Genomic DNA, 27,562 nt, shown 5'->3' on the forward strand with positions numbered 1-27,562 from the left:
AATATAATATAACAACACAACAACATAACATACATGACATACCAACGTAACATAACATAACATCACATAGATAATGTACATCACTTAATATAACACAATACAACACAACAACAACATAACATAAATAATAAAACAACATAACATAACATGATAATTACAATATAACATATAACAACATAGCATACATAACATATGTAACATTACACAACATAACATACATAATATCATATAACATAACATAACATAACATAACATAACATAAAAAGAAAATAACATAACACAACTTTACATACATAATATAATATAATATAACATAACATAGCACAACAACATAACACATGTAACATAATATAACATGATAATAACATAACAACATACATAACATAACATAACATAACATAACACAACATAACATATATGACATAACAATATAAAATAACAATAATAAAAGAGGACATGTTAACCTCTATGTAATGTAAGATCGTAAGAATGACCTCATATCAAGCTAGCTGTTACATGTAGCTTGAGTGTCTGTGTAAATGGACAGGGAGCAATTATTACCCTTGTTACAGACACCTCATTTCACCTGAGATCAATCCTGGCACTGCAGGAGAACATCATTTTCCATCAAAGCTGCTCCTGTAGGCTATGGTTTTTATCTGTCCTCTGAACTAGTTCCCTTGTTTTTTTTTAAATATTTTTTATTATTTCATTTCATATATTTTATTTCTAGATACTTTCTCTGTTCTCAATATGATACTACAATATTGGTCTAGAGAGAGAGAGAGAGAGAGAGAGAGAGGAAAAGAGAGAGAGAGAGAGAGTGATAGAATATAAAAAGCAAGCCCTCTGTAGATCTCCAAACATTCAAAACGCTTTAATGGGCCATGCTGATGTGATCAACCAATGACAAGAACGGCGGGGAAACACTACAGAGAGAGCGCCACTGGCAGCATGAATAGAGGCAGGCAACGTGCAGCAGGCAGGGAGGAGGGAGGTCCGAGGCCCGGGTAGGCTACGGGAAAAACGAGGTAGAGGCGGAGCTTCTCTGCGAGCGCGTGTGCATGCATGTGTGTGTGCGCGCGTGCGCTTCCTCGCTTACCCCTCCTCCTTTTCAACCACCCCACCCCCACCTCTCCCCCCCCCACACACCCCCACCTCTCCTCCCCTCCCTCCCTGCCTCGGCTGCCCGCCCCTGAGTCTGGAGAGCAGCAGCAGCAGCAGCAGTGGAGCTTCACTGCCTCTCCTCGCCTCACAGTGCGGGAATATACCAGCGGAGAGCAGAATGGATACGGAAGGGAGCCAGAGCAGCCTGTCCTCCGGCACGGACAACTCCCCCCACGACCCCTGGTAACAGCCTCGGCCCCGGCCGCCTGCCTTTTCGCTCGCCTCTCGGCCCGGTTTGAGTTCACCTTGGACTTTAGTTGAGTTCAGTGCGGGAGCGGAGCCGCGCCGAGACAAAAGACAAGCACGCTGTGTGTGTGTATGTGTGTGTGTGTGTGTGTGTCTGTATGTGTGGGATGGATCCACTCAGCAGAGGAGACACAGACGCGCCGCTGCTTTCCGCCTGTTTTTCTCTCTCTCCCCCCTCCTCCTCCTTCTCCCCCTCTTGTTTGTTTATTTATCTCGCTTTTCCTCCAGAAGGCCACATCGCAACTTCTCCCTCCATCATCTGGAAAAATCCTCTCCTTTTTTTTTCTCTCCCCCTCCTCTAGGGGATTATAACGGCCCGACTGGCCGATTGGTGACTTCGCAACATGGCCGATGCTTTCTCCTTTACTTTATTGATGCTATATTACACATGATTTCGCCTCTCATTTAACCCCCCTCCCTCCCTCCCACCTCTCTTTCTCTCCCCAATGTTATTCTGTGTGATTTACGGCTTGTATTTCTCTCATTCAGCAAAATGTTCATCGGGGGTCTGAGTTGGCAGACAACACAAGGTGAGCTGTCCCGCACGCTACTTTAATAAGTCTGAATGAAAGCCTCCTGTTTCCCCCTCTCCGTTTCCATAATATATGCCATGTTAACCCGCGAGGCTTCCTGAAGTTAAGGTGGTGGTGTGTGTGTGGGGGACGAAACTGTAAATAGTTCAACCAAAGCCTCCTATTCAATAAGGATCAGCGCTTAGGATTTAGACTTGCCGAGACGCAGGGAGATTAACACGGGAAACGCATGCACGTTCAGCGACTTTGTCTGCCTCTTTCTCTCTCCCTCTCTGTGCGCACAGTGAAAAAAAAGGGGCATTTTAAAGCAAAAGTCATCGATAATCGAGCGTCGAGGCACACAAGTTCGGCTCGCGTCGATTGCCCGCGCTCGTGCGCGTTGTTTTTCTCCTTATTGTCGCGCTCCGATGAATCCATTCATTTATGTGAAGAGCGCAGGGGCTGGTGCGTGAATACAGTTTGTTCTTGGTGCGACGGCCCCGTGTTATTATCCCGCTGCCGCCGCTGCCTCGGCTGCTGTGTCAAAACAGCGATCGTCACCCAGTGTAGCTTTGTTTGTGGTCCGCAGGGCCTAATGGGCCATTATGCTGAATGGCCAGATAGCCCCCCGTTGCACGATCTCTGGAGGGACACAAACACAACGTGGTCCGCCCCGACCCCCATTGTCTCTCACCAGCCCACTGCCAGCTTTGCACATCACCTTCCTCACCTACCTTACCTTACCTTACCAACCAGCCGGGGCCTTGTAGGGAAAGTCACCTCTGCTTTGATATGTGTTTAACCACTGTTTTAACCCCCCCCCCCAATTCCCTTGCTGTCTCCCGCAGAGGGCTTGAAGGAGTACTTCTGTAAATTTGGCGAGGTGAAGGAGTGTATGGTGATGCGGGATCCCGTTACCAAGCGGTCGAGGTAAGAAGGAGGCGTGTGCGCTCCGCCGTCCTATCACTGGATGCCTCACGCTCTGCCATGCTTTTTTTTCGCTTTATGAGACTTGTTTTTAAGGTGAAGTGAGTTTGCATTCTTATTTTCTTTTTTGTTTAACACAACTTGTATATGTTCTCCTCTCTATTTTCAGGGGGTTTGGGTTTGTAACATACGCAGAACAAGCCGGCGTGGAGAAGGTTTTGGCGCAAAACAGACACGAGCTGGACTCCAAAACGGTGAGTAGAGGAGCTGGACCCTGCCACTGACTTGTCTTGGGTTAACTTCTCTCATTCTGTGTCGCATGTTTTTCCCCCCTTCAGTGCTTTTTTTTTTTTTTTTGTGCCTCCAACCGTATGGCTTGTAAGGTTGGGGAGTGTTGCCCTCCTCCTCCTCCTCCTCCTCTCTGCTCATTTCCCCCTCCAAATCCCGGTTCAGGGCGCCAACATGAAAGCGTTCTTTCTTGGTCTTCATTGCCATGGTTACCTGGGGACCTGAATGGGGTAGGAGCCCCTTGCAAAAAAAAAAAAAAAACCTCTCAAAGGGTTTATGCAGAGGGCTCGCAAGTTTGCTCTTCATAGAAAATAACTGCACCCTTTCTCTAATGGCAGCAGAGGAGGGAGAGAGAGAGAGAAAAAAGTTTGAGGGGAGGAAACAGTTGTAGAAGTGGTTCCCAAATTGGTGTCAGGGGTGGTGGGGGGGGAGGAAGCCTGTGAGGTCCAAATGAGTCTGAATTTAAATATTGATGCTGTGGTTTGTTTTTAAAACTACTGCGATCAGGGGGTCTCTCTGTGATTTCCCCTCCTACACTGCCGACACATGAAATTTCAAGTGTGGGTAATTGGGACAAATCAGTCACCAAATAGAGGCCAGGGCTCACGTTAGGCCCGCGTTCAGCTGCACGGGCTCCCCGCGGCTCGGCCTTTTTGGTTGGGATTCAAGGCTGCTGAGTCAGATTTAAATGTCTATGAAGGTGTGAATGTTGCTGTCTTGGTCATGTAGATCGACCGTAGAGAAGGCCAACTGACTGGGTGTGTCTTCGTCAGTTTCTGGCCTTTCCTAACCACACATGCATGCATACATAGGCCTCCCCACACACACACACACACACGCGTGCGTGCCCGCACAATAGGATCATTTGAGAGTGAAAATCGGTGGCACAGAAAGGCAGCCGAGCCCAGGGGTGGAGAAAGGTAGAGTTGGTTAGTTGTTGGAGCAAGCCTGTTGCCAGGGGGGACGCCGGCCACAGGAGACAGTCCTGTAACTTGCACAGCCTGATGGGATTTATGTCTCCATAACAACTTCTCGGCTATTTTGCATTAACTCAAGACACCCGGCTCGGTTGGGTAGCAGAGCCCTAACACACACAGATAATGTTGCGTCATGGCAGACCTTTACACTTGGTTTGTGTGTCTTGTGTTGCAGCCTTCTGCACAGTCACTTTAATTGTTATTACAAAATAAGTACCACTGCTGGTAATCTGTCAATTTTTTTCACTTAGCTTGAGTGTGAGTTCTTAGAAACTGTAAAGTGTTACTTGGTGAGTCATATTACCTATTAAAACTAGGTACAGCCGGAGCCTTTGAGAAGCAGACCGTGTGTGTGTGTGTGTGTGTGTGTGTGTGTCGTGAACATTATTTTGGAGGCAGAAGCTTTTGGAAGCTCAGCCTGGCAGGCCACTGGTGGCGGGGTTAGGCGTTGCCCTATTATAAACCAAAATACAGCACAAGGCTAAACAATAATAATTATAATGCCCCACTCAAATGCAGCTTTGGTTGCTCAGGTTGTTGTGGCAGCAGTCTGCAGGGGAAGCGCGCCGTGGTGCCATTTATCCAACCAGGCGGTTTAAACACGGGTATGGTTGCCATTTTGTCGTTCCATTTTGGAAACAGGAGCCCGGGATTGTTTTTTTCCTTCCACGTGTGTTTGCAAAAACCTCTCAGGTTTGTGAGGGCCGTGTCGCTAAAGACAACAGCGACTTTGACTGTGATTTTAGTTGTTGCTTACAGCCTAATTTCACAACGATACATAGAATATCACTCACACAAAATGAGCGAACGTTGTGCAGCAGGAGCTCCAACCACTGTGTTAGGTAACACAGTTTCCCATTTTGGGGGTTGTAAATGATTATTGATTCGACAGTAGCTTTAAGCCAACCATGGGTCAAATTCTGCAGTCTTGGACTGAGTATTTTGATAACTAGCAGAGGTGCAATCATTAATGGATCAATCAACAGAAAGAAAAATGACTTGCTGTTTGTTGTGTTTCATTTTTTTACACAAAAATATGTCAAACATTAGCTGGTTCCCGCTTCTTAAATGTGAGAATTTGCTGCTTTACTTTATTTATGTTAAAAAAATATTTTTCTGTGGGTTTTGGGCGGTTGGTAGGACAAAAGAAGTCATCTAAAGACATTTTATACTAAATGATGAATCGATCTATTGTGCTAAGGACAAGAAAGGTTAGTTGGAGCCCTATATTCTAGCGAAGCATTATGGTAACAGCCTCTGTCCAACGTTTCCCACACCTTTGAATTATTTCTGCTATTCATTTATTCTTGTGTTGTCTCACACCTGGCCTCTTCTCCACTCCCTCTCTCCACGTTTAGAGGAGAATAACCATTGTTTGATCGGCATGAGATGTGAGAAAAGACATTCCTCCTCCTGGAATGAGGAAGAATATTCAACACTCTGATTTTTTTCCCCCCTTTTTATGCTGAGCCTCGGGTTTGTGACGCGACAAGGCCTGAAGCAGGAAGACGGGGAAGGTGAATGAAAGGGATGTAAGAGAGCAACAGGGTGCTGGGTGAGGTCACACAGTGTGAGAAGGGAGCTACATGAACTGGTGCAAGGTCCACACTGCTGGTTACACGTGGTATTAAACATTTACAGTTCTATCATGTTCTGCATTGTTTCATCCACCCGTAGATAAGCAAAAAAAGCCACCGACTGAATACTGTCAGTACCTGTGTGGCTGTAAATGTAAATGCAGCAAATGGGAGAGTTGTCTGTTGTTTTTAGAGGGAGCTCTGTTGAGGTTGTTGTTTTGGTTGGAGGTTAGATTTCCTGTCGGGGCCGAGTTTGGCCCGAGGGCAGTGGCGTGCTGTTGTGTTTCCCTGGACAGAGAAGAAGGGCACAACTGGTATTTGTTTTCGCGGAGAGATCCTTTACTGGAACCAGTTACGGGAAGAAGAAGAAGAAGAAGGAGAGATGAGGCCAGAGATTCTCCGAAACCGCCTATTATTCGCTTGGATTCGTGCGGGGCGATTTTAGATTTTGGTGTGTTAGTTATTCGAGTTTTCAGATGACACAAAGGGTCATTTATGTCGAGTATGACATCAGGTTTGTCAACACAAATTTGCATCACGAAATCAGGTGAATAAGTGACAGATTATTGTGTATTTTTGCTGGTCTTATGAGAAATACACTTGTTTCTTTAGCCCTATTCATAGTTCATCAGTGAGTGCTAAGGATTTGTGTATGCAGGGGTGCTGTGTGATTACGTGTTGTGTTTTTAAGGGTCGTATCCCAAAATGACCCTCAAAGGTGTAACACAACACATATCATGACTTAAAAGGGGGCAGTATGTAGTTTTTGGAGAAGAAATTCAAACTCAGAACTTTAATGTTTACGATATTGGGGCAAAAATAGAAACTCTGTATTAAACTGAATAAACGAGCTGTCCACAGAGGAAAAAAGGTCCCCGGGACACCGTTTGAAGCTAGAAAGATGGCAGTTCTGTGAAACAGTATGAAATTGTGTTGGCCTTTAAGGTCAATTTGTTTATTCATGTTATTCGGTCATGAAAACAAAGATAGTTCCTTTATGTAGTTTGTTTAGGCTTTTAAAAAAAATCAGCCAGTGAAGATCTTTCTCTTCTAATTAAAGAGTTCTTCTATAAAACTTCATACTGCACCTTTAAAAGATGAAGATAAAGGGAATGGCAGAAGTGAGGAATGTACGGAAGATTCTCCTTTCCTTTTTGCTTTTTTACGCAAATTAAACAGGTATGCCCTTTTCAAGTCTGTTGTAGTAGGCGGTAATTGCTCGACCGCCTGTGATTGTGCAGTCGTAGTCATCATCGAGGTGCTAATGTAGCCGCTCTCCAACAACACATGTCAGCAGCAGCCTCTGTGGACCACTGACACCACAGTCTGCCGTGCCCACTGGTCTAACTAACACCTGGTAAACGGAGAGTGGAGATGCTAGCACTGTAGCTCCTCGCTCCTGACTGGAGATTAGCTGTAAATGCTGACGTGGACAAAACTGGAGAGCAGGGGGGTGGGGGGTGGGGGTTGGAGAAGGTGGAGAGAGAGAGAGAGACAGAGAGAGAGAGAGGGAGGCCCAGCTCCCGTGCTGTAATTAGTATAGATCTGAAAAGCAACTAATCGGATTGAAGGAAACAAACTGGATTGGGCTTCCGAGGGCCGTGCGCTGCGGCCTCAGATCCGGGGATAAAGCCTGGACCTGCTCTGAAGGTGGATCCAGGGTTCTCTCCACATGCTTCATGTGCACAACCCCACCCCTCTACCACTACCACCACACTCACCCGGCCTGGCAAAGCGCCCTTGCGGGGTAACAGGGATAGGGGTGGGGTTGTGTTGGGTTGGGTTTGGTGGGGGGGGGTCCCTCATTAGTGAGCTTCGTTAACTAATTACTGTGCCATTGTTCAGCTGTGCAGATTGACCCTGCTGGCCTGAGCCCAAACCAAGTCTCTCCCTCTCAGTCTGTGTGCATGCATTGACATGCCAGCTCCTTTTGTCTCCTCTTGTGTTTATAGCTTTTTGTTTAGCTTATATTGATTATATTGGCATAATGGGGCAGCCTGTGGTGCCTTTTTTTTTTTTTTATCAGCGTGGGTGTTTGCCATTTTGTTGCAAGGATGTCTTGGCAGGTTGGCCAAAATGTGTCAGCGCCTTAATGTCTAAATGCATGACGGGGAATACACTTGTTGGCTGAGGTGGATCGGGGTGAATATTTCATGTCTTTCCTTGCCTGTATATGTGTGTCACTTTGTATACATGTGTTGGTGTTTATGTTTGATGGCGCTCGTGAGTGTATGTGTGCCTGTGGGGGTAGCACGGGAGCCCCAGTTCCTCTACGGGCCCATCTGTTTTGTACTCTTTGTCCTGTTAATTAATGAAATCAGAGGGGCTGCCTGCTGGGACGGCCCCGCTTGCACCGCTACACTGGACAGGCCCACTTTCTCATGGGCCTGCCTCTGTTTTCCAAATGAATGCCTCCTCTTTCTCCCTGTGCTTTCTCATTTTCACACTCCCTTTACTCTCACCCCTCCATCTATTGATCTGACGCTCTACTCTTTTTTTTATTTTTGTTTTCCAGTTTGTAACACTGGTGGGAGCGCTGGGCCACGTGAGGTGACTATTGGTCGTAGATTAGTCTAGTCTTTCAAAAGCTAAACCACCTAAATCATATCGTAGGCTCTGCCGTCACTATGCTACATAGATATTGAGCGGAGGTTGGATGTCATGAAGCAGGATGTTAGTCAGACCATTTCACGAACACTCGGTCATAACTCTTCTGTGTCAGTCTTGGAAGAGCAAACTTTTTTTCTCCCTCCCCGAGACGTTACATTTCCAGCACTGTTCGAGGCTGCTGATTGGGACTGCTACATCGCAGAGCCACTTCTTAATGTCAAGCCTCTGAAGAGTTATTTCTGAGTGTTGCAAAACGGTGACCTGGCTAAGTCATTTTACTTTTGCTTTGTGGCCTATCTGTCTTCCTCGAGGCTAATCCGCCAGTCTGATAGATGCTTTAGTTTTTCATTTATTACAGCCTTCCTCTGAGTACAGCCAGATGTAGAAATTACATGTTAGATATATTCTGTTATTTCGCTGAAGTGGAATGATTTTTTAACAGCATGGCATGAATGTAGCCGTAGTAGCACTACTACAGATATTGCATTAGGCCTAACCTAGTCTAGTTGGTAACCTTCTGTATTTTTAGGCTGTTTTTTTTTCAGAGCTCTTGATATAGTGATGTTTTGACAGTATGTGAATTATGGGCGGGATAATGATGATATACACCAACTTGTATATTTGTAACCCCACTTTTCTGTACTGTCTACTGTTGGGACTGTGCAGTATGACAAAATCATGATATAGGTAGTTTCATATGCACATAACGATACATTAGCACATGTTCTGTTGATTCCATGAATAAATAGTCATATTTATATAGTATACAAATCGACTACACTGAAAAAGCGTACTTCTTTACACTTTAAAGGGGCACTCTGTCGTTTTGACGATGGGCCATTTTGTTTATTCAGTTTTCTCAAACATGGAAATGAAGAGATTTTGTTTATGTAGTTTGTTTAGTAGTGGGAAATCAGCAAATGAATGAATTTTTCTCTTCTGATTCAAATTTCTTCCCCCAACTAAATAATGCACCTTTAAAGTATATCATTGACAAATGAAAGGCGATTACTCTTTTTTTTTTTAACCTTTGACTCTAGAAATATGATCCAATTAAGTGTAAAAACAAAATATATATTTAAAAAAATTTATATAAAAAAATACAAACCAGTTCGCCACATAACTCTCAAAGTACTGTTTTCTGCTCCGTTTTAGAGGTAGCTCCTCTTTTAGGTACGAGCTGCTTCTTTTGTCTTTGCTTGTAAGATTCCTGTTTGGAGTTGTCCTGTTCTGTGTCAGGTTCAGTGTCTTTCGTGTTGCCTTCATGCAAATCTCCTGCCCGCACCCCGTGCTGTGCGGAAGAGCGCAGAGAATCGTCCAAATGACAGAAAAAAATGCAGTAAAGAGTGTAATTTGCGACACAATATAAACGGTAGAGCACAGTGTTTTGTATTGTCACACGGTGTATATCGTCATATCGCACAGCCCAGGTGTGCTTCACTGTAAACTCTCCGATTACACCGACATTTAACGCGATTTTAGGATCAAGTGGATGACACATCTTGATTTGTCAGGTGGTGTTAATTTTCTCAGTAAGCCAAAGAATGAAGCGCCCAGTAAAAAAAAAAACAGTATTTCAATTGAATTTCATGATAGTGTTTCTTGATCTTGTGATATATTCCACATTTTCTGATTGCTCAGACCTCATTTAAAAAAATGCCAGTGTTTCCAGCAGAGCCGAAGAGGAAATGGATCTTACAAAGACTGATTTTCAAAATCACCACATGCTGTTTAATTAATGGAAAGCCTGTTGGACGTTTGTTTTTCCGCTCGTAGATATTCTTTTTGAGAATATTTTACAGACCAGCTCATATTCTGTACGCACTGTACGTGACTGCAGCCTTTTGTCAGATGTGAGAGCTGGTTTGTGACCGCTGTCATTGTCAGCTCCTGGTCTGTGTCTCTGCCACATAATGGCCTCGGGGCAGCACCTGCCCTCCAGTCTTACTAAAGCAGTTAAGGGCAGGTGGGCCGACCTGAACACGAGAGGCCGTTTACCTCTCACCACTTTCAGTTAGGAGGAAACAGCGGACATGTTGCCTGAATGTTTCTACCACTTCACACCAGATTTTGTAAAGTCTTCGGAAAAATGTATGAGAAAACGTAGCACAGAATAATATGTTATGATTCACGGGGCTGCGCGTCTCAAGTGCAATATCCAAATCGCAGAAGCAGCATTTTTCTTTTGATAAACGTAAAATGTGTGAAAAAACAGCGTTATAATGAAGTACTGTAGCGCTGCAGAGATGCCCTGACCCACTAATCTTGTTCTCCAGATGTAGGAAAACGTGTTTGTTCGTTTCAGACCCCAACAAACACACATCATCATAATAGATTCTTTTCAGTGAAAATGAAAATGGGGATGCAAAAATGATCATTCCCACTGAATCATATCGTAAAAATAATCGCGTTATGATTTTATTTTCCCTCATGACTGTGTACATTACTGCCTGTTGTGGTGGTCTGCTATTGTGGGTCTGTCATTGTGTTCTGCTTCAGAGGTCACTGCAGCTCTCCGTTTTATTATGTTTCCTCGCTTGTTGGATTTTTTTCTCATCAAATACATGGACAACAGGAATACAGGAGTTTTTCAGTAGTACAGATGCAAAGATTCAAACAGTCAGACATGTAGTATGTTGAGATGACTACATCTACAGCATTTGTGTCTTCCGCTCTCATCAGCTGGTACACTGTTGGTAACCCTACTGTATAAAGCCACGTATCTGTAATGTAACATTAAGCACAGTTCCGGTAAGAAATGCTGTGTTGTCATTGTTTGTGAGCGCGCTCTGTTGGCGCACTGCTGTTGCCGATAGTCGCCGGTGGCTTTGCGTGTCCTTGTCACCTTTGTCTTTTGTGCTCAGACCAGCTGGAGGTGACATGGCTCTCCTCGTCTTTGTGTCCCACTTCAAGGTGCAAAGTCCTTCTGCAATCCTTTCCAAGGACGCTGCAGCTGCATCTTAGTTACACAGCGCCGTGCTCTCGAAGCAGTGTTAAAGCGGAGGTTCTTAAAGGTCCTCGTGGGATATTTTCGTCTGTAGATTTGTCATCAGAAGCAGGGCATTATCACAGGAAAGAGATGAAAGGATTGCTTGAATATTGGATGAACACCCTGCCCTGTATTGTGTGTATTACTCACATGATAAGTGCTTATTCCTGGCCATTTGATAGGCTCCCTTTAGTAGCCAATATCAATTCAATACCTCTGATAGCGGCCGTGTGAGACACAAGGGGTTTCGCTTCACACATCCAATTACTAGAACAAAGATGGAAGTCTAAGACCATAATACACTACAAGGTCCTGTGACCTAAAATCATCTCTCTCGTTGGCTTGAGTGAGAATAACACGAGATTCCTCGCAAATTTAAAATGCCAGGCCAGGCTTTGCATATTTAGCATTATTAAAGGCCAGCTCATTCAAAACTCATTTGCTTCTAATTTTATCTGTAACCTTGACCACTGCTGAGACATTCCACTTGGGAGAAATATGGATGCAGTCAAATCTGGCTAATCCAAAATGGAGGTTGTCTGGATTTGTGAGATTTAAGAAAATATATATCCATCTGAAATGTATTCAGAATATTAAATGCTCATTTTAGATTCCTGACTGTCCTGCTCCGTCTAGTTTTGTAGCTGAGATGCATTTAGTTGTGTCAGTTTGTAAATGTACATATTCACGTCTCACTGTGTATTTTGTTCCCTGCCGCCTGTTTGTTTGGCCGGTGTGTTTGGATTTTTTGGGGCTTGCATAAACAAGGGTCTACTATACATACGCGCAGATTAGCATACGCTCTATTTTTGGACTTGCAGGCCCTCAGATTGGTTCAGACTTAGAGGCTTCTGTGTTGTAACGTATTCTAGTTGGTTAACAGTGTTATAATTCATTGGTGCCCAGAGTGAAATTCAGTTTACACAAGCACAGGATCAGCTGCTGAACTACATATCCGGACATGGTAGAGATTTGGTGTCTTTGCTCAAAGAAACTTAAGCTGGAGGAAGGGAGGGGATTTTAAAGGTGGGTGTTCTGTGCAAGAAGAGGTCTGCCTCCCAGTCTCGGAAGAGAAGGAGCCATAACCTTAACCCTAAAGTGCTCCCAAAATACATGTTTGACATTGTTTTACCAAATTGATACTTTATTACTTTGATTTATTCCAGTCATGTTTCTTACAAGCGTGATTTTGGTCATTTTAAGAACTCACTTTTGTTGGGAGACCCCAGCTATAAAACATGATTATGTATAAAATCTGCGCATAAGCTGTGATTGGCGTTGCAAATCTAAGAAATATATTTGTTACCATGTAACATAGAAAATAGGAAATATATCCTTCTATGATTTAATTCCACTTCAGCACCTTTGTTAAAGCCCGGTCTGTGATTAAGGAAAGGGTTACCACATCAATACTTTCCCACATTTTGCACTTGATTAAAGGGGCTCAAGGTAACATTCTGTACTACCAAAGCTTTTTTTGATCGTTTGTGAGGAGAATGTAACATAACGTGAAAAATGAGACCCTCCCTATCTCTCTCGGTTGCCTATTGAAGCCTGTGGACGATTTGTTTAAGTTATTTGATGCTGCTGGACTTCTCTGTGAAGGGCTTGGGTTGGATTTTTAGTAATTTAACTGAAGTCATTTTTCTCATTGTCCTTAAGCCTTGTCTTAGTTCCTCTCTCCACCATGCTAACAGAGAGCAACCGTGGCTGATGTTTTTTTTTAAAAATGGAGTCCGCTAACCTAAACTTACACAACACAGAGGTTCCACAGAGCCGATTTAAGGCAAGGAGGGGAAAAATGTATTATTTTTAGACTTGCAACGTTTTGGTCTGAGTCTCCACACAATGAGAAGCAAAGCAGGCTTCAACAAAAGCTCACTTCTAATAGAATCCTCTAAACATCAGTGATAAAGTACCGACAGCCTGTCACCATTTGCACAGTTCATCACAACTTCAATCAAATCCACAGTAGGATGTCTTTAAATGTGTACCCCATTTCAAGAAGAGTAATGTCTTCCTCTACTGTTACCGCTTTAAAACTCATCTCAACTCGTTTCTCCCCTACAGATCGACCCGAAGGTGGCGTTTCCCCGCCGGGCTCAGCCTAAGGTGAGTGCACCCTGAAGGGGTTAACAGAAGGGAGGCGTAGTGATGATGTCATCTGTCGCCTCTCATCACTCAGCCCTGGTTGGCTGGGATTAGAGTCAGGCAGTGACCAAAGAGGAGCGGCAATCCACTTGTCCATCTTGACACCGTGACCCTGTTCCCTGACCCCACCCAACCCCCCACCCGTCAGCAGCCAGCATCTTACACATGCACGCACACACTCATTTATTTCCTGGCACACACATCCGTGAATACCTATGCACAGCAGTCACCTGTATGCATGCACACACCTCCGAGCCCTAAATGTAGCAAACTCTCGACTGAAGGGAAATCGGTTGAACGCTCATAAGGGCTTTCAGAAAAGCTCTGAGATTAGATAAACACCAACAAACACAGGTCTCTTATCAGCTGGCATCTACCCCCTTCCCTAATGTGATTAGTGGTAAACGATGCCTTCTTCTTGTGCTGTGTTTCTAGCTGGTGACCAGGACAAAGAAGATCTTTGTCGGAGGACTGTCAGTCAATACCACCATTGAAGATGTGAAGCATTACTTCGACCAGTTTGGAAAGGTAAACTATACACAAATCTGGCATCTATTTGTGTCCACCGGACCCCGTGATCAGCTTCTGTCAGTCAGATTCTCTAGTGCAGTGGTTCCCAATCTTTTGTGTCGGACCAACAGCCTGGTCAGATAAACTTAACCCTTCACCACCAGCCGGCCAGAATCACAGTACATATTTGCTCACATTGAATTAGGCTCAGACAGGATCATTTAACTAATAATGTTGTAACAATTGATGTCATAGTGTATCTTACAACAATATATCTGATTAACCTGTTAATCGGGTCAGTTTGGTTCAGTTTACATTTGTGATAGTACGCCTGTTTGAGTGGAAGAAGCTAGCAGACAAGACCATTAACTTTTTAGATGAAGCTTTCTATTTCAGCTGTGTTTTATCCTTTAGCTAACTATTTCAAAAGCATATGAAGAACTTTTAGCTAACTATTTCAAAAGCATATGAAGAACTTTTAGCTAACTATTTCAACAGTTCATCAATTACTATTAGCTATTTCAGTAGTTTGTCCGTTGCTATTAGCTGTTTCGGTTTGTCTTTTCGCTAACAATCACACAGTTCATTAATTATTAGCTATTTCAACAAGTTGTCCATTAGCTAACGTTTGCTGTTTCAACTGTTTAGTGCCTACTTTTAGCTAAATGTTTATTAGCTACACACATGAACTGTTTATCCATTTGGCCTGCTCCTAACTATTTTATTCGTTGGCGATAAGATAACGATTCCAACTGTTCAGTCATTACTTTTAGCGAACTATTTCAACTGTGTATCCATCGGTCTTGGCTATGTTATTTAACCTATCCATTAGTTAACTATTTCAACTGGTTATCTATATCATGCTATGCTATCTATGTAATACATTACTTTAAGCTAGCGTGCACTATTTCAGCCATTTTAGTTATAGCTAATTCAACCAAGCATCCATTAAATTTCAGCTAACTTTTTCAGCCACCACTTAACTATTTAACCATTAAGTTCAGCATCACTTTAAGCTATCTGTTTCAACATCTGTGTCTATTGCTATTAGCTAATTCAGTCATTTGGCACATGCCAAAGAGTTTTTTATTTGAGTTTTATTGGTAACTTTATAACTATTCATCTATTAATTTCAGCTAATGTCAGCTGTTTCTCTATGCTTCTCTGCACACTTGCTAGTTGTCACACACTTGGTTGCAACTTTTGGTGTTCAGGTGTTAAAGCCGTCTCAATATGTGGACATATATTTTAAATCAAATCAAGATTTCTATGTTATCAAATTACTTGAGCTACTGTGCAATCTTTCCACTTACCCCCCGGCAACTGCAGAAGTACCCCCTGGGGTACAATTACCTCTGGATGGGAACCACTGCTCTAATGGACTCTGTGCCTTTGATAGATTATATTAATCTGCTGGCCATATCCCTTTGACATCTTTCAGCTTCAGCTTGTTTTCCGTCTCTTGTTTCCCTCCTTTCCCTGCTTCGTTTCATTTGAGGCGCGACAAAATGTTCACAAAGTGCAAAAACTTTCCGCAAAGGAGTTGTGAGAAGTGAAGGGAAGAACAAGAAGAAAGAGAAAGAAGATGCTGTGTGGTCATTGACGGCCCGCTCTGCCAGCCACAGTGTTAGTTTGTTAGTTTATCCCCTTTTGTTAGCTGTTTTGCTCTTTTCCAATCGCATCTTAGTGTTTTTTGGCCTGCTACATTTTGTCCTGCTCTGCTCCTTTGAATGAAATTTGGTGAAAGGCAAACACATGCTGTGGAGACAGATGAGTGGCTGGGGAGAGGGAGGACAAAAAAAAAAAAAACACAGCGAGGGGAGGGGGGGAGGAGAGGGAGATGGTGGGGGACTGAAAGGGAAGAAGCAACCCCCCATGGAGTGAGAGGGAGGGGAACTCGGAAGGGTTGAAGGGCAGAGAAAAGGAGGAATGCTGAGATGGTGAGGAGGAAAAGTGACTGTGAAAGGGAAAAACAGCTATCTGATGGGCCATAAATGTATCAAAGAATCCACCATGCGTGAAATGTTTGGTTACTTTTTAGCTAACTACCACTTTGGGGGGGGGGGATTTGGGAGTGTGTTTGAGTAGAGTTCAGGCTCCTCAGTATTAACTAATCAAATGCAACAGCTGCTCCTGTAACAGCCCCCCTCCCTCCTCCACCTTACCCAAAACCAGTACCTCAGACACCAACTCCCCTCCCATCCCACATACACACACCCTGCTCCAGTCCCTCTCAGCTTGTTGCCGTGGTGACCTGCTTTCGCCCATTGTCCCACTGTAATCCAGTGTTTTTTGTTTCCTTTAAAAAAAAAAATGTGTAAGAAGTGTGCATTTGCATGAATGGAAAGAGGGGTGTGTGTATAAGTGTGTGTGTGTGTGTGTGTGTGCGCGCATGAAAGTGTGACATCGCTGCAGAAGGGAGGCGAGCTTGCATACATTTGCACTGTAAGACTGTAAGACTCACAGCCAGTGATCCAGTTGTCACAAACATTAAGTGTGTGTTTCTGCCGTCGGTGATCAGGAAAAGAGTCTGAAAATGAACATGGCTTCAGGATGTCGGCCTAATGGGTTGGAAGAAATTAACAGCACGAACCTCCTTCTGCCTGATGTCTGGCTGCGTTTCCTCTCAGTTGGCCTCTGACTCATGTTCGGGCTATTACCATATCTTAGGTGCTGCTAGTTCAAATTTAAAATGACGCCTTCTAATTCTGGTTCCCCCGGATCCCGGTGGATTACGTGTGTGACCACCACACAGTTCGGCTCGCTGTAAGGTGCATGTTGTGACATGTGTCACGCTTCCTCCTGACTGTGCTTTATAAAATGGCAGCCCTGTGCCGAATCAGTTCTCCCTGGTGATCACAGACACTCATATCTAAGACAACACTCCCTCCGCAGGATGAGGGAATATTTGGACTGTTTGGACACGTGAGACCAAAGCTGTATCAAGGATAGCGCCAATCCCACAGTGCATTCCTGCTGAGCGGGAGGTATTTCTTGTTTATTATCCGAGCCTGGTTACAAGGTGCAGGTTAGGATGGAGTAGGACTCGGTGTCCTGTTTATTTTCATACTGTGGCACCGCCTCGCAAAAGGAAAACACAGAATGCACTATGCATTTTCTGCAGCTCTTTGATACATGCTGTTGTTTATTTTTTTGGCGCGCGCCTCTGAAAGCACACCTATACAAACTTCATTAGAGCCGACTGAAATGGGGGCTCAGTTGACACGTCAGGTGTTTTGGAGCAAACCGAGGAGTCAAAGGCAGATGTTAATGTGCGGTTTGACCAAATCTGAGCTCCCAGTGCTAAATGTGCCCCAGGCCCACAAAGACCACAGCAGCCATGTTTGTGTGAGTCTGAATCCTGAGGTGGAGGTTTTGTAATCCCCCTCAACCTGGTGGAGAGCTGAGAGAAACCTCCCTTCTTTTTTTCTTTTTTTTTTTGTCAAGCGGGGAAATGTGTTGCATTTAGGTAATTTGATAATTGGAATTTCAGGCATTTCTGTCATACAGTCAATTACGTTTAATCCACGTGAAATCCCTGTTTTCACGCTTTTTATCCCCCTCTCGCTGCACTGCACTCTTAAAACTACCGTACATGAAAAACTAACCAGCCGAACCCCTCCTCCTTTTAAACTCCTCTGGAAATCAAAAGAGAGAACAGGCCCGAGCAGAGGAAGGAGTGGATAAGATGAAAAATGCAGCACGGACGGGGCAGACGGGAAAAGTTGGGACTCCACTCACCCATGTGAGCTGGCGATTAGGAGGCTTGACTGAACACTTTGTCTGCTGGCCTGTTTAGAGAGAGATGGCCGGAGAGGGAGGAGAGAATGAAAGAGGGAGATGTGAGGAGACAGAAGGGGAAAAAAATGTGAATGCCACCTTTCATAATCTGGCAAATAGTGTAATGGACTTGTCAGCAAACGCTTGTTCATCAGACAATAGCTGCACGCTTCACTTAAAACTGGATATTTTCGTCGCTGCACTCGGTGAAAAAAAAAAAAGCTGCGCGTGATCTCGGGCGACCCCCTTGTTTTGGCGAATGTCAGAACTTCATGAGAAAATGACCTTAACTTTTCTCCACTCTCTGCGTGCGTGCGGACTGGTTAACAACTGAGCCGCTGCTAAGCCAATCTCAGACCCCCACAGCTATCCAATCAGATTGTCTTACAGCACCCTGGGCAGTGGACATCGGAGATCGTCTTCTTATTGGTTTTGGCAAGGGCAAGGGGGCTGGTGTGCGACCACAGCATAAGCTCACACACGTGACAGAATACTCCTCAAGTCAGCACACCATTGTGTTCCAACGGAGGACAATTAGATGAGCCATATTAGCAGAGAATATTATCTCCTTCCTGGCTTCAAATCTGGCTTCAGAGCAGCTCCTCGGGCCTGGTAATGCTAACCACCGGGTCATCTCTTCCAGAATAGACGTCGCTAATGCTAACAGGAGGGCTAGCTGTGCGTGTAACTCTACTCTTATGATAACATGTTGGCTTGCAGCTGTCTACTTACTGTCCTGTTCCCTGGCGCTCTCTGCTGTGTCATTGAGTTTGGACGACCGGAAGGGTGGAAGGCAGGCATGAGGGGAGAGGAGAGGAGGTGGGAGGAGGAGGAGGAGGAGGAGGAGGGGGGTGTAAAAACTGAATGAAGGACAGAAAGAGGAGGGGGTGCTCAGTGTGTGCGTGTGTGTGTGTGTGTGTGTGTGTGTGTGTGAGCTATATGTTGATAAGGATGAGAGCTGAAAGGGTCAGGGAGGTGGTGGAAGCAACCTTGATCCTATCTTTATTCATCATTGGGGAGGGAAAATCTGACAATCTGCCGCTTTGAGGGGCACAGGCGTGATCTCAATCAGAGCAGAAGACGCTCTGGAGGTGTTTTTCATCTGAGGTAAAGGTTAGAAATCGGATTGGCCCTGTCATCCAGAGGCCTCCGCCACTCGTGTTACACTGGTTTGGGTTTCAGTGCTCGCTGCCTCATGAAAATAGCCATGTAGTCATAATGCACATGTGTCTCCATGTGATGAGGGGAAGGCCGTGTCGCAGATTTTTTCTTTGCGAATGCTGCCACGGCGGCTTTTGCAGGTAAAGGACAGAAAACACTACATTTCCACAGTGATCCGGGGCCTCGGCTGCCCTCTCCTCATGCCGTCAGAGCTCGAGCCGAAGCTGCTAACTTTCCTGCCAGTGAAGGACAAGTGAGAGAGGGGAGGGAGGGAGGATAGAGGGTGAAAAGGGGGAGGGGGAGGAGGAGGCGGAGGAGGAGGAATATGAATAGGGCAGTGGAGTGAGTGCAAAAAGGAAAGTTGAAAAAAAAAAAGGGAGAATAAAAGGAGAGCGTGTTGACAAAGACCCCAGCTCACTTTGTTCTACCCTCTCCGCTCCGAAACGTTGGTTGACAGAATTTCTATCCTCCGTCAAAACTTTGTTTCTCTATCACCCCCATTATTCGTCACTGTTTCCCTTTCTCTCCTCTTCTGTCACATGCTAACTCTCCCTCTCTTTTTCTCCCTGTCTCTCCATTCTATTCATTGAAATTAGTCGAGGAGGGGTGTGTGTGTGTGTGTGTGTGTGTGTGTGGGGAGGGGGGGGGGGTGCAAGTTCTTCTAATTGAAATTCTTTACAGGGTCTCCATGGGAATAGTAAACTTTGTGGAGAGGGGAAAGAAAGACAGCGAGGGTGAACGAATGAAAGGGGAAAGAAAAGAGAGCGAGAGAGTAGTTTGTGAGAACTCGGGAGAAAGACAGACAGAGCAAAGAATGGGAAAGAATTTTCCTCCAGCGCCTCGCGAACGGGAAGCGTTCACTTCTTTTTCACCTTGATAGATTGCATTTCATTTTATTTTTACACAGCGTCCACCCTCTCCCTCCCTCCCTCCCTCTCTGCCTTCCCCATCACTCTCTTTCTTTCTCCCCCTCTCATGCTTTTCTTTTTCTTTTCTCCTTCGTCACCTGTCAACCCCTCCCTCCCTCTCTCCCCTCCGCCCTCTCCATCTGTTTTCCCCTCTTACTCCAATGCTAAAGAGGGACAATGGCACCCCATACTGTGTAATGATGTGTGTGTGTGTGTGTGTGTGTGTGTGTGTGTGTGTGTGTGTATGTCCAAGCTCATCCACTCTTTGCTTTGTTCTCACAGGTCGACGATGCCATGCTAATGTTCGACAAAACAACCAACAGACACAGAGGTATGTAACCAGAGTCATGATACACACACGCACGTCCTGTCAACATGTGTCGACATACACCTACAAACACGTTCTCATAAGTGTAAAGGGGGGGGGGGATATCACACTCTTTTGTGTCTCCACCGCTCCCTCTATCATCTATCTCTGTCCTCTCTCAGCTCGTTAGAAGTGCAGCGCCCGCTGAGGGTCGTGATACAGGGTCAGGTGGTTACAGGCCAGGATGTAACTTAATGAGACAAGTGAGAGGAAGAGGGAGAGGGAAAGGATGAGGGCGGAGAGGGAGAGATTGGATGTGATAATTGGTAGTAGAAGACAGTAAATCTGGGCGCAGCGTTTCGGTGAACCACACCCCAGAGCCGCTGCTCCGGGATGCCAACAGCTGATTGACAGGCGAGCCTGACGTCGGCAGCTCCTTGTGTTAGAAATGGCTGGTGGTGGTCGTGTTGTATCCACTCGTAGGTGACCTGTTTTTCAAAGTTTCTGGGATGTTGAATCGGGAACATGTTTTGGAAAATACTCTGTTCGAAAAAGAACTGAAAATTCAGTGTTTTTACAACATTTTTTTTTTATCAGTGCAACTGACGAGAGCTACATGTCTTCGTCACTGAGCGGTAGCGCAGTATGTAACTAAATTGGCATTCAGCAGAGCAATTACCTTGAATGCGTATAAAGGCCAAGGGCCAACAGTGCCCTTTATTCGCTTCACATTGTATTCTCTTAAAGATACAAGCTACTTCAAGCTACTTCATAGCTTTTCTTTTTTTTTAATCCAGATCCATGCATTATATTCTAACAGACTCTCTGTCTCTTTATCCGAATCAAAATTGAAAGGGGTCTACTCTGAGATCCATTCTCTGTCCAGTGTTCGCGGAAATCCGTTCAGTAGTTTTTGTGTGATCCTGCCGACAAACCAACCGACAAACAATCAGACATGGCAAAAACATGGTCACAATCAGGGATGTCAAGTGTTGGAAAAAAGAGTCTGTTTGTGTGTCTTCCAGGTTTTGGCTTTGTTACCTTTGAGAATGAAGACGTGGTGGAAAAAGTGTGCGAGATCCACTTCCATGAGATCAACAACAAAATGGTACGCGTGTCACGATAACAGAAGTTAAACTCCTTTAAGGAGTAAATCTCCAATGTATGTTCGGTTGATGTCACATAATCGTGCTGTGTAGCTGTTTTTTCCTCAACTTGCTAATGAACACTGGCCTCGTGTGTCTCAGGTCGAGTGTAAGAAAGCCCAGCCCAAGGAGGTGATGACGCCGACAGGCTCAGCCAGGGGCCGCTCCAGAGTGATGCCTTACGGAATGGACGCCTTCATGCTGGGAATCGGCATGCTGGGTAAGATCCAGAACCAAACATATGCACTTCACCAGAAACATGCATGAATGCAGTGTATGTACATATACACATGCCTAATCTAGCAGCCACTGAGGTGTCTCTTTAAGGGTTTACTCCACAAGCAGTGGGTGTTGTTGTACACAAACACTGACTCTAATGACAGTTTTATCGGAAATATTTTAGGTTAAGCGTATTTTCACATGTATAAATGAGAGAAGAAGAGTTATTTCTGAGAAGAATGATCTACGTCTAACAATATCTCTCACTATCAGAAACCTTTTGAATGAGGCTCAGTGACGACACGTTTATATACAGAAACTGAATATCTGTCACCAACTCCACCTTTAGATTTCATTTCATCTTAGTCTAGTGCAGTTTAGTGCTCTTTATCTTTTGCTGCAATGTAAAACCAAGCCCACACCATGTGAACGGCGTCTTCCATCGCCCCTTACATGAAATATTTCTTGACTTCACCCATGAAATATTAAAGACAAAATAATCCTGTTTCCTGGAACTACAGCCGGTGCGTTAATTTGGTTGATATTACTCCCTGAGCTGATTCTCACTTGCAAACATCCAGCGAATGAGGCTCTGATGTATCATAAATTTAGAGGTCACAGGCTGAAGGGCGATACAGTTTTACACACTGGAGTAAAATCTCTCATTGAGAAAACAAACTGAGAGCTGCATGTGCCATTTATGGGCGTTTGGCTCCCTCTACTGGACACTTGAGTTTTACTGTACTGTAGTCTCACTGGTGGTGGTTGATGACTCATTAGGCCTGGTCTATATGTAATTACTCCATGAAGAACCAGACCCTTGAAGAAATACAGAGCAATATATATTCATTGTGTATGATGTAAACGCCCAAAACAGTCATATTATATATGATATAATGATTATTATGTTAATTCATTCTTTCGCAAAACAGTTACAGAGTTAGCCTCTTCATAGGTATTATACAACCCCTTTGTGCCACAGACCAGGTGTGGCCGACATCAGTTGTTTTCTACTTCATAAAAGCCACAAGGAGGAGAGGACGTCATAATGACATTGAAATTAAGTGCTGCTGCCTCTGTAGTGGGACCAGTTCCTGATCTGTTGGAAATACGACAAGATGTGACATCACATATTTTGAATACTTTGCATACTGGCTGCATCAGAGCAGATGGAAGTGCCTGAGTGGAGATTGGTCAGATAAGAACCTTTCCAGCAGGCAAATGATTAGAAAGTAGTTGTCACAATTTACCAGAACGACGTCTTCAGATTGCTTCTTCTGTCCAACCGACAGTCCAAAAGCGCAGATTTGTGACTTTCTTGCATGAAAATGACTGTAATGATTAATTGATAAGCTTCTTTTGATGGACTAACTGATTAATAAACATAGCTTTTTAGCTGTTTGGTTTTTGGTGCCTCTGTGGTTTGCACATTTTAATCAACCTGCTGAAACGCTCATAAAGTTTCACATCTTTATTCAGCCAAGTGAACTAAACTGATGATTATCTTCTCTTTCTAACAGGCTACCCGGGCTTCCAGACTACTACCTACACCAGCCGCAGCTACTCCGGCATTGCTCCTGGTTACACTTACCAGTTCCCAGGTAAGTCCATGTGCATCTCGCCGTTAGAGGGGTTAGAAGAATGGTGAAAGGGGCTCAGGCTGTAGCATGTAAATGATTTAGATGGGGTCATGAAATGTATACAAACTACAAGAGCACAAACACACATATACACCCTCATTCTTGATTTGAGCAGAGTGGCTGTGGCATGTAGAGTTAAGATTGTGTTTCTAAAATGTCTTCTCAAAACCTCGCCCCTCTCTAAAATACCTCCTCACGTCTCGTCTATTATTTGCCTGTGTTCCCTTTATATTCTTCTGTGTTTATTTATCTGCTTATGTAACCCCCTTTCATTTGCCCGTATCGCCCCTCCTTTTCCTCTGCTCCGACCTTCCTGCCTGTCCCCACAGTAGATTTTTTTGACTTCCACGCTAGCCTTCTGCCGCAGCTAAATGTCTCTGTGTACGTGGCTTTGTACTGTGGCCGGTGGATGGTGACTGTACTTACAAAGCGCTCTCTCTTGACCTTCTCTGTTTCTAGAATTCCATTTAGAGAGGACCCCCCTCCTGACATCATCCCACCCCCCTGAGCTGGCAGGTCAGTGTCTCCTCGCCGAGAGAACAAATAATAACTGTTCGGCAGCAGTGAGTGAAACTGCTGGCAAGAAAGCACGTTTCCCTAAATGTAACCTGACTATTCGTTTGATGAGAACAGTCAGGTAGTTTACCGGAACAAGGGAGCATTTGAGTGTGGTTGTAAAACTGGGGAAAGCAATTACAATTACAACAAGCTCTGTATCTACCTGCAGGTATTCCAGTCAAATGTTGATGTGAAAATGCGTCTTTAGAGAGTGTGTGGTCCTGTTACCCCACGAATAATCCTTTAAATTTACAATGAGCCTTTCTGTCTGTGAATCCTGTGGCTGTATTAACAAAGTGCCTCATCTTGCCGTCAGCAGTCCTCCTGAGTGGCGCTAAAACTGCTAGCAAAGTTTCGTCATAGAGATATTCGCAAAGCAACCGAGAGAACTTGTTAGAAATTAAATTAAACAGAAAAATTGCAAGTTAAATAGAATTAGCAGTGCGTTATTGTGAGCAGGTTTTTACTGACTTCCCTCTAAATTCTCTCAGAGTTAGCGCTTAAAAAAAGGCTTTGTGAATTACTCTTGAACCAGAAATGTGGTGTAGAAATGTTAGACTTAAGGACTAATGCTCTCCCTATTTTCAAGTATTTCTCCCAACTCCCTATTTAAGAGCTATTTATAGCCTCAGGCTGTTTTGTGGACACATCTACAAGCAGCTCCTGCCGCTCTGTCTACGCTGCCATCTAGTGGCGCCGAGTTGTACCTGCATCTTTACATGGAGTCGTCATCCTCCACATTTTTACCATGAGCAGTATTTTAGTCTAAATTCAGATTTTATTAGATGTTATATCACCGATACATTTGGTTTTGTATTTTGCACCTTCCACCAGTTGGATTTAGATCGGATGGCAGGTGTTTGAGCAGATGTCAGGTCAGCTGACACTGAGCTGTGGATTGTTGCTTGTGGTCTGATATGAGAGCGATCCACAATGACGCCATGTTTGTAACCCTCAGCCATTCCCCTGACTGCATATGGACCAATGGCGGCAGCCGCAGCAGCAGCAGTAGTTAGAGGTATGTGTGTGTGAGATAAGGACTGTGTTTTCGTATTTGTATGCTTGCCTGAGGTAGAATGTGTGAACAATGTCCTGCGTGTACAAATAAAGGAATATTTTTAGATGTGTGTGTGTGTGTATGTGTGTGTTAGTGTTTGTGTGTGTGTGTGTGTGAGGCCCTCGAGTGTTGAAGCTGACTCGTCTCCCCGCCTGTCTCACAGGCTCCACCCCTTCACGCACAGCTGGTTTCCTGGGAACTAGCAGCCCTGGACCAATGGCTGACCTGTATGCTGCAGCCAATCAGGACTCAGGAGTCAGCAGCTACATCAGCGCCGCTAGCCCCGCCCCTAGCACAGGGTTCGGCCACGGTCTAGGGGTAGGTCACACACGCACATACTTGATTGCATGCATGGATGCACATATTATCCAGAGAGCTAACAGAAAGTGTGTCCTCTCTTGTGTCCTCAGGGTCCTCTGATTGCTACTGCGTTCACTAATGGCTACCACTGAGACAGCTCAGGTCACTGAAGACGGGAGGGCTTCTCCTCTGCTGACGAGCCAATCGAAATGCTGGCTGCCCACTGATGGCACAAACCTGATTGGCCGGCCACAGGCTCCACCGGGCTCTCCTGGCTCCCTGTGGCTCCACCCACCGACTGAATATCTTTTTAAATCCTGAACTCTGTTTTGCTGTACTAATCTCACTTCAAACATAACGTCCCCGTCTTCTCCTTTTTTGTCCTCATGTAGTCTAATAACTAGATCCCCCCCCTCCTCCATCCGTTATCCTTTATTTCTCTTTTGAAGCTGAGACAAGAAAACTGCGAAAAACAAAAAAAAATCTCTGAGGAAACACTTGTCATCTTTGACAAAGACACAGAGGACTATTTTGAGTTTTTTTTTATTATTATTATTATTATTTTATTTCAATGTGATATGTCGTTTCATCATGAAATCCTTCAAAGCTGTTACTGATGTGAACAGAGAGAGAAAAAGCCGTGCGAGATGGGTCTTTGTCCGAAAACCATTTTTAACTAAGGAAGAACAAACACAACAAAGTCCGTTTTTTAACTCGAGCATCACGGAAAACACGAAAAAAAGCTAAAATGTATATTTTGGTAGTCTTTAAAAACAAAACCTTTGTAATATTGTTATTAATATTGACATAATAATGATAATCTGTAAGGTATTTTATTCTGTAATTGGTTTTAAAGCAATGTTTTTATGTCTTCCTGTAAGATATTGTACATAATCGTTGGGTTGTGGGGGGGGTGGAGGGGTTACTGAACCGGCTGGCATGTCATTGGTTGGTTTGGAAAGGGTTAACAGCAATTTGACTGGATGTCATCTACTACTATGTGTGGTCATCTCACTACTTTGATCCGTATGCATATGGTATATGTGTACGTTGCTGTCCAGTCCGCTCCGGCGATGCTTTTCAGCGCAGAGCTGTCGAGAAATAAAACTTCCAGGAGTTCGTCTGGCGTACTCGTTCAGTTAAACAGTTTTGTTACGAAGTCGTCACCTTGCTTCTTGAAAAAGCAACTTTGACTCTACGATTCTAACACCACAACGAACCAGATTTCTCGCATCTTCGCGAAAAAAAAAAACCAGGTCAGATTTGAGACGATGGACTACGGAAGAATCACAACCTTAAAACAGGAGAAATCAGGGGTTCGCGGGGTCGGGGGGTTGACTTGACTTCATCTTTTTTGAAAATATTATATATATTTTTTGGCGCGATTCACTTCTTAATGTTTTTTTTTGTTTTTGTTTTTGTTTATTGTTTTTTTCTTTTTTTAAACGTTCTTTTACGCGGTGTTCTCCGCCGTGAAAACAAAATGAAGGACATTCTCAGAGAAGCAATTGTAGAAAAACATCACAATCATGTTCTGTCCTCTTATCACTATTGAAGGTGCATGTGATTGCGTCTGAGTGTGTGTGAGTGAGTGTTTGTACGCATACATCAAGGTGTAATATGGAACTACTTTCGGCAAACGAAGGAGCATTTCGATTGCCTGTGTTTTTGGTACTGAAAAAAAAAAAAAAAAGATCGCCCTGTTCTATTTTGGCTCATCTGCTCCTCCACCCTGCCTCCCTCCCATTTCATATTTAGGTTGGATAAAATCGGGCTCCTCTGGAACCTGGAATATTATTGTTTATATACAGTTGCTGCTCCGTGTAGTGGTGAACAGAGGGGGGTTTTGGGCAGGGAACCAGAAATGGAACAGGGTCTCGCTCCCAGTCGGCTCTGATTCAGGACCTCAGTACATACGACACTGGCTGGCAGGAGAAGTCTAAAAAAGCTGGAACAAATTCAACGTTTCGCAGAAACAAGAAGCCTGTTTGTTCAGCCTTCTTGCTGCAGCCTGTTTGATGTTTAAGCACAGCAGAAAAAAACTTCCTGACCCAGCCGGTAGCTCCTCTGTCGGACCGCCTGGGACACGACATAAAACTACTGCTGGACACCAACACTGTAACTTTTTAACTTACAATAAAGCAATAAGTTATTTTTTACCTTACAAATGAAAATAGTACTATTATTGGTAATAGCAGACGACGTGTGGATAATTCTGCGGCATTAAGACTTATTTTCAGAAAAAAAAAAAAAAGAAACTATATTTTTCTGTTTTGAGATCTTGTTCCCCTTGTATATTTGATTTTACTGATGTCTTTTATTGTGTTGATGTAAGGAAAAGGGCCAATGCTTTGGATGGAGCTTGAAGCTCTACACGAGCTCAGTTAAAGTTAAAGATTTGGGCTGTCCCCCGCCAAGCTTTACAGCAATGCTTTTCTTTTTTTCCTTGTTTTATTTTTCTGATAATTTCAATTTTAAAATCCTAATAAATTATTCTAAAGCATTCTGTCGTGATTGTTTTTCTTTATTTCAC

The 27,562-nt window shown here is 44.2% G+C and overlaps 1 protein-coding gene across 2 annotated transcripts; it reads left to right on the forward strand.

The window, feature by feature from the left end:
• The first annotated feature begins 1,176 nt into the window (after positions 1–1,176).
• LOC115583507 (RNA-binding protein Musashi homolog 1-like) lies at positions 1,177–27,532 on the forward strand. 2 transcript variants are annotated; one of them, XM_030420432.1, is made up of 14 exons: positions 1,177–1,350; positions 1,903–1,943; positions 2,774–2,855; positions 3,022–3,106; positions 13,364–13,405; positions 13,880–13,972; positions 20,086–20,134; positions 21,136–21,218; positions 21,358–21,475; positions 22,995–23,075; positions 23,574–23,630; positions 24,631–24,690; positions 24,893–25,047; positions 25,140–27,532. In XM_030420432.1, the coding sequence occupies exons 1-14, from the start codon at positions 1,286–1,288 to the stop codon at positions 25,179–25,181; spliced, it is 1,053 nt and encodes a 350-aa protein (XP_030276292.1). In that variant the 5' UTR covers positions 1,177–1,285; the 3' UTR covers positions 25,182–27,532. The 2 variants fall into 2 exon arrangements, with proteins under 2 accessions (XP_030276292.1, XP_030276293.1); XM_030420433.1 differs by having other exon boundaries at positions 24,914–25,047.
• The last annotated feature ends 30 nt before the right edge of the window (positions 27,533–27,562 follow it).

Source organism: Sparus aurata, chromosome 6 (genome assembly GCF_900880675.1).
Source record: "Sparus aurata chromosome 6, fSpaAur1.1, whole genome shotgun sequence".
In the NCBI taxonomy this organism is placed as follows: domain Eukaryota; kingdom Metazoa; phylum Chordata; class Actinopteri; order Spariformes; family Sparidae; genus Sparus; species Sparus aurata.

Excerpts from the sequence above, each read along its gene's own strand:
- LOC115583507 (XM_030420432.1), top strand. The coding sequence starts at position 1,286 with ATGGATACGGAAGGGAGCCAGAGCAGCCTGTCCTCCGGCACGGACAAC. Across the intron at positions 13,973-20,085 it reads ACTTCGACCAGTTTGGAAAG|GTCGACGATGCCATGCTAAT; the intron begins GTAAACTATACA and ends TTGTTCTCACAG. Across the intron at positions 21,219-21,357 it reads ATGAGATCAACAACAAAATG|GTCGAGTGTAAGAAAGCCCA; the intron begins GTACGCGTGTCA and ends CGTGTGTCTCAG.